Raw genomic sequence first — 6,817 nt, 5'->3', positions numbered from 1 at the left:
AAAATGCTTTAATTCATAACAAATTAACCGTAGCTCCGAATTTAATAAACTTTATATGTAAATGGGGTAGAAAAATGCATAGATTAACATGGTGCACTTTATTTTGCTGTTTAACAACATTAAAATTGTGTTTAGGGCAGGACAATACCAAATCTAAAATACGCACATGAGGATTTTCCAGAATTGTTGTTTGTTGTTCCGGCCTCATTTAAACTTGCCTAGATAGGTAGTTTTCATATGCTTCACCCCTTGCCATGTTTAAAAACATTTAATATTGTTGGGTACATAAACAAGAGCGAACTAAATAACTTGAATGTGGTGTTTCGTCAATATGCAACTCGCTGCATATTAAGCTCCACTTAATTTGTAGTATTGTTTGTTGCACTTTGCCATGCCATGAATCATTAAACCGGACATGCATCATACTTGATTGTACATCATGCCACGTTTATGTGATGATTGTTTACTATGTTGTTTCTTTCTTTCTGGGTTGCTTCTCTCGTTAGCTTCGCTTTCGTTTCGGAGTGTGAGGATTCGTTCGACTACCTCCGTTTGTCTTCTTCATGGACTCGTTCTTCTTCCTTGCGGGATCTCAGGCAAGATGACCATACCCTCGAAATCACTTATATCTTTGCTTGCTAGTTGTTCGCTCTATTGCTACGCCGCGCTACCTACCACTTGCTATATCATGCCTCCCATATTGCCATGTCAAGCCTCTAACCCACCTTTCCTAGCAAACCGTTGTTTGGCTATGTTACCGCTTCTGCTCAGCCCCTCTTATAGCGTTGCTAGTTGCAGGTGAAGATGAAGTTTGTTCCATGTTGGAACATGGATATGTTGGGATATCACAATATCTCTTATTTAATTAATGCATCTATATACTTGGTAAAGGGTGGAAGGCTCGGCCTTATGCCTGGTGTTTTGTTCCACTCTTGCCGCCCTAGTTTCTGTCATACCGGTGTTATGTTCCTTGATTTTGCGTTCCTTACGCGGTTGGGTGATTTATGGGACCCCCTTGACAGTTCGCTTTGAATAAAACTCCTCCAGCAAGGCCCAACCTTGGTTTTAACATTTGCCACCTAAGCCTTTTTCCCTTGGGTTCTGCAGACTCAAGGGTCATCTTTATTTTAACCCCCCGGGCCAGTGTTCCTCTGAGTGCTGGTCCAAACCGTGCGATGTCCGGTGCCCCCTGGGCAACCAGGGTCTATGCCAACCCGACGTCTTGCCCATCCGGTGTGCCCTGAGAACGAGACACATGCGACTCCTATCGGGATTTGTCGGCACATCGGGCGGCTTTGCTGGTCTTGTTTTACCATTGTCGAAATGTCTTGTAACCGGGATTCCGAGACTGGTCGGGTCTTCCTGGGAGAAGGAATATCCTTCGTTGACCGTGGGAGCTTGTGATGGGCTAAGTTGGGACACCCCTGCAGGGTATACATTTTCGAGAGCCATGCCCGCGGTTATGTGGCAGATGAGAATTTGTTAATGTCCAGTTGTAGAGAACTTGACACTTGAACTCAATTAAAACACATCAACCGCGTGTGTAGCCGTGATGGTCTCTTTTCGGCGGAGTCCGGGAAGTGAACACGGTTCTTGTGTTATGGTTGTGCGTAAGTAGTTTCAGGATCACTTCTTGATCACTTCTAGCTTCACGACCGTTGTGTTGCTTCTCTTCTCGCTCTTATTTGCGTATGTTATACACCATATTTGCTTAGCGCTTGCTGCAGCTCCACCTCACTACCCTTTCCTACCCATAAGCTAAAATAGTCTTGATCTCGCGGGTGTGAGATTGCTGAGTCCTCGTGACTCACAGATTCTACCAAAACAGTTGCATGTGCCGATGATACCAGTGCAGGTGACGCAATCGAGCTCAAGTGGGAGTTCGACGAGGACCTTGGTCGTTACTATGTTTCGTTTCCGGTTGATCAGTAGTGGAGCCCAGTTGGGACGATCGGGGATCTAGCATTTGGGGTTATCTTCTTTTCATTTGGATTTGACCGTAGTCGGTCTATGTGTGTATCTGGAATGATGTATGAATTTATTTATGAATTGCGCGAAGTGGCGATTGTAAGCCAACTCTCTTTATCCCATTTTTGTTCATTACATGGGATTGTGTGAAGATGACCCTTCTTGCGACAAAACCTACAATGCGGTTATGCCTCTCGTCGTCAGCCGCACGTTTTTAAAATTAACTAAAAACCGTAAGGAATCTCAAAAACATTTTAACATATGAAAGTTGTGCCTCGTCCATAGCTTTCCAACCGCGTATCATACGCCCCATTTTAACAAACGGTTAGAAAACTGGAGCGAAAACAGTACCGAATTTTTTTTAAAAAATTAAAAAACAGAATTCCGCGATTTAGTAAATTTGAAACTGCTCTTAAACCGTAACGAATTAGAGAAAATAGTAGGTATGAAAAAGATGTGCCTCGACGATATCTTTTCCAATGGTGTATCATTTGCTTCATTCTGACGAGCGGTTTAGAAAAAATCACGAAAAAACGCTTCCGCACTATATATATAGACCCACCCTATATATATAAGGCTGGACTATTCTGGTAATATTAGCATAATAGACCGGCTATATATATAGGCTGGGTCTATTCTAATAACACCCTTAAGACCTTATGCTAATAACACCTATCCTTATTCTGCTAACAACAAAAAGACTGCGCTGCGGACATGAACCGCAGACCATAGTAGCCGGAAACGGGGAACGGTGGGCCGTCCCTCGATCCGGATTCATCGACCCAGAATCAGATTCGGGAACGAGGGTCGATTCGGTAAGATTCGATGCGGATTCGGCGTTTCCGCAGCTGGATCATCGATTCAGGTTCGACGACTCGACAGTGTTGGTTCTTGAATCGATCGAGTAAGCAAAAGGTCAGCCATATCAATCACGAACTCCTTGTTTTACTCTCTTCCCCGTTCTTTTCCACTCCCCTAAATAACTCCTCGTTCTGCTCTCCATTACTCCAAGGCTGCTAATAAATTTTTCATTGGGAAGGAGATGATTTATTTTAGTCTTCATGGATCGACGATGCAGCCAGTTGCTCCCAGCCCAGCCAGTTCCCTGTATAAGTACTCCCTCGGTCCCTCCCAGCCATTTGCTCCCCGCATCCAGCGACCAGAGGCGCATGCAGCAGTAGAAATTCAGATTCACGTTCCTCGTTCCATGGTACCGTACCGGACTCATCGTACCGGAATGGATTGGACCGCGTTTTCGCTTTAAAAAAATTGTTCTAGAGATGTATACCCCTGCTGTATCCTATTTTTTCCAGCCTCCGACTCTCGTCCCCTGTTCCCGTTCCTCGTTCCTCGTTCCCACCGTACCGGAAACATGACAACTATGCCGCAGACAGAACCTGGAGCAACCCACCCCACCTTCTTCCTTGCACCCCTACCCGCCAGCGCATCCCACGGCACAACCTCCCTCCTCCCACCTTCTTCCCCGCACGTGAACCACCTCCCGGCCCCGCTTCGTCCCCCACCACCTCGCCCCACCACCCATGTCGCGTGCCCATTCCCCTCCTTCCCCCCGGTGCTCTGGATCCACCCGCACGGCGAGATCCGTGCGCGGGCCTCCTGGCACCGCCACCCACCCACCCCGCCGCACCGGCCTTGAGAGCTCCCCTGGCTCCTTTCCTCCACGGCCGATCGAGCACCACTGATTTTCCCAACCGGATCCGGCGGAATCCTTCTCCACCTCCCTCCTCCCGCGCCTGCCCCGGCCTCCCGCTGCCGTGCCGGCGACGATGCCGCCCCGCTACCCCACCTTACCCTCCTCCACACCCATCCCATCGTCGCTGCCCAAACCAGAGGCACCTAGGATCCGAGCTCCCGAGCAGCGCCGAGTCCGGCGATGGCCATCGGTTCAGTGCAGCTCGGAGGCGTGATTTGGTTTAGTCTCCACCGCGCCTATCGTCTCCGGTGTGGACTGCTGCAACAATGCCTCGTGGTGCTTCGTGGCGCTTGCAGTTCCTGACCGTGAGCACCATCGGCCATCCCCCACAGCGATCCGGGCGGCACGAGCCCCGGACGCGGCCATCACCACCGGATCCGGCGGCCATGGGCACGGGCACGACCATTAGCACTGGATCCGGCGCCACCACTGAAGCCACGCCGGCCATCTACGCGCGAGCAACTCCGGCGTTGGGGCACGCCGGGAACCGCCACGCCTTGCTCCTCTAGCACGCCGGAGACGTGAAGGGGAGGATCCCCTAACTCCCCTGCCAATCGTCGCGGCATGCGACCTCCTCTCCCTTCGAGCTCGCCGGCCCCTCGTCTCCTACAGCTGTGCAGTCCGGCGACCACAGCCGTGCAGTCCGCGCCCGTGGCCGTGCAGCTCGGACAAGTGCGCAAACGCAATGAAGTTCCTTGCTCGTGTGCGTGCTGCTCGATGAACACAACTGCACTGCAGCTCCTAGATGGTGGACTACGGAAGGTGCGGGGCTCCTCCGACGTGCTCCGGTGGCCAAGTCCTTCCCCTCTGTGTTGCTCGTTGCCTGATTCCCGACACCGGCGGGGCCAAAAGAGGAGGAGAGGGCGGCAACCTACCTCTACGTCTATGCCTTAGCTCACGGGTGTGCCTCAAGTTTACTGTAAGCTGTTAATTTCTACGTGTGTGACCATCTCTCCACATAGCTTGGTGGAGAATCAATGGCGTTATGTGCATGCAGTAGGATTTTTTTAACTCTTGTTTCTTGAAATATAAGTAGGCTACTTCAATTTTGCTGGATATAGTCACCCTGTTGGATTCAATGAACCCCCACGCTGGAGTAGTTTGCTAGCAGTAAAGTTAAACTCAGGAGTTGAAGCCTAGACTTAGGAAAGATCTTCTTTGGATAGGACCAGTTCCCCTGTGAAAATTTCCCTATGTTAGTCTGATATTTCTCAATAAGCAAGATTGCACTATTTTACAATTTAATTCGACAATTGTTTGCCACATTCCCGATTCAGATAGATTTTCTGGAGGGAATACAACGGGAATGTCCCGATTCATATAACTCCAAAGAAAGGATTGGTGATTGCAGAGTTGCGCTCGGCTCCAGCGACATTCAGGACGGCCTTGTCAACCTTGTCCCTTGCCAGAAACAAGATTTCGTCGCCTTCCGGTTTCTCAAACCCGCACAGCTCGAGAAAATATATGCCCCCGAGGCTCCCAACTCTCTCCTGCAAGGCACAAAAAAGATCATCAATGTCGGATTGTGCGGCAGGTTAACACATCATTCTTTACCAGTCATGGTAATAGGGAATTCGCCTGAAATGTAGTATTCGTAAGTCTGATCTTTCTGAATTTCTCCTCTTCAGGATTCTTTACCACGTTTCCGATGTAGGTGAGGAGTGTATGAAAAGCCCTCTTTACTTCAGTGTCCTCCTCTTGTCACAACATTAGCCTCGTGTAGGTAAGTATAATCAAATGATTATAATGTCCTGATTTATTTTATATGTAAGTTAAGCAAAATCAGCATCATATAACTAGTACAGTTTATATTAAGTTTTGTGAATATACTGGAGTAGCATACAGTACGCCGACATCACTGATTGAGCTGTTAACTAATGATACCAAGGTTCAAAACAAAACAGGAAACCGAACCTGGCAAGTCATTCACGATAAGACAGTGTATCCATGCCCTTCCTCCTCTCCTCCACAACGGGACAACAACCGGATGATGTCGTGCAGTTCCTTAGCTCCTGGCCTACGGTTCAGGAAGCTTCGGTGTTCAGTCTGATTTTTTTGGCGCGTGGTTCAGGCGACCTAGGTGTTCAGTCAGATTGCAGTTCGCCCGCGAGATCCTAGCCGCCATGCAGTAGGGCCAGCGAGACCCACCCTATATATAGATGATTCAGAACAGTTTCTTCCCACATTTTTCTGGATTTTGCATGTGCGGTTCAGTGAGATCCCAGCAAATATTCTGTGTGTATTTCTCAGATTATGGCTGTTGATTTGGGTGAATTCAGTTTCCAATGAAGTTTGTTAAATCTCTCTGTGTAGTTGCGGCTGGCATCGGCATGAGGTTCACTTCGCCATGGTAGCTTGGATGCCTCGGTGTTGCACGTCGTCATTTGTTGTGGTGCCATGTGGTGTGTGGGGCGTGCATCTCAAGCAAGCGGGCATGTAGTTTAGTTCGCTGGGATATGATGTATTGTGTGTAAAAAAATATTTGTTGAGAAGTTCATTTCAACAAGCATTAATGGTTAATTTTCAAGGAAAAAATGTGTTGATGCAGCCCACTTCGAGGCGTCTTGTGATTCACCTCATTCAATGAGGAGTCTTGTTGTCTCATGCGGTTTGCTATAAAAAGAGAGAGATGTGGCTTTGAAGCTCACTTTGTTCTCTCATGCAGTTTGCTATAAAACTCCTATGTGGTTCACTTGTAAACAGGAAAAAAAATAACTCAATGAAGCTCGCTTCTCATTACATGTAGTTCACTCACTCAGTCCCTCTGGTCCACTCACCCGGCCTACGCATGTAAAAAATAAATAAGTATAAAAAGGACAACGAAAACACATGGGGTTCACTTCCTGTAGTGCCATGGTTCACTTACTTCGCAATGTGAAGTACAGAAAAATATTACGAAGACGACAAAAAAAAGCAATGTGGTTCACTTTTTGATCATGTTGGGGTTCACTTGCCCTTGTCTCTGCGGTCACTCTTGTCCACAAGAAAAAATGCTAAAAAAGACAAAAAAATCATAAAAGTAGTTATAAAAAGACAAAAGAAATCATGATGTTCACTTGCCCGTGTGATGCAGTGCGGTTTTACTCTGGTGCAGTGTGTTTTTCTGTCTGATGCAGTTCCCTCGTCGATTTTGGC

The 6,817-nt window shown here is 47.9% G+C and overlaps 1 protein-coding gene across 5 annotated transcripts; it reads left to right on the top strand.

Annotated features, from left to right (window-relative positions):
• The first annotated feature begins 3,397 nt into the window (after window positions 1-3,397).
• On the top strand, window positions 3,398-6,306 carry LOC123097028 (uncharacterized). 5 transcript variants are annotated; one of them, XM_044518806.1, is made up of 3 exons: window positions 3,398-4,583; window positions 4,960-5,216; window positions 5,311-5,441. In XM_044518806.1, exons 1-3 carry the CDS (start codon window positions 4,428-4,430, stop codon window positions 5,393-5,395), a joined length of 498 nt encoding a protein of 165 aa, XP_044374741.1. In that variant the 5' UTR covers window positions 3,398-4,427; the 3' UTR covers window positions 5,396-5,441. The 5 variants fall into 5 exon arrangements, 2 of the variants coding, with proteins under 2 accessions (XP_044374741.1, XP_044374740.1); XM_044518805.1 differs by having other exon boundaries at window positions 3,398-4,601; XR_006446884.1 differs by adding an exon at window positions 5,996-6,306 and having other exon boundaries at window positions 3,401-5,216; window positions 5,311-5,405.
• The last annotated feature ends 511 nt before the right edge of the window (window positions 6,307-6,817 follow it).

The sequence above is a fragment of the Triticum aestivum genome, chromosome 4D, assembly GCF_018294505.1.
Source record: "Triticum aestivum cultivar Chinese Spring chromosome 4D, IWGSC CS RefSeq v2.1, whole genome shotgun sequence".
NCBI lineage: Eukaryota > Viridiplantae > Streptophyta > Magnoliopsida > Poales > Poaceae > Triticum > Triticum aestivum.
Note: the sequence above shows the minus strand (reverse complement) of the source record. Positions and strands in the feature narration are given on the sequence as shown.

Coding starts and splice junctions, on each gene's coding strand:
- LOC123097028 (XM_044518805.1), top strand. CDS start 4,428: ATGGTGGACTACGGAAGGTGCGGGGCTCCTCCGACGTGCTCCGGTGGC. Junction 4,602..4,959: donor GGGTGTGCCTCAAGTTTACT/GTAAGCTGTTAA, acceptor TTCCCGATTCAG/ATAGATTTTCTGGAGGGAAT. Junction 5,217..5,310: donor AATGTCGGATTGTGCGGCAG/GTTAACACATCA, acceptor TCTCCTCTTCAG/GATTCTTTACCACGTTTCCG.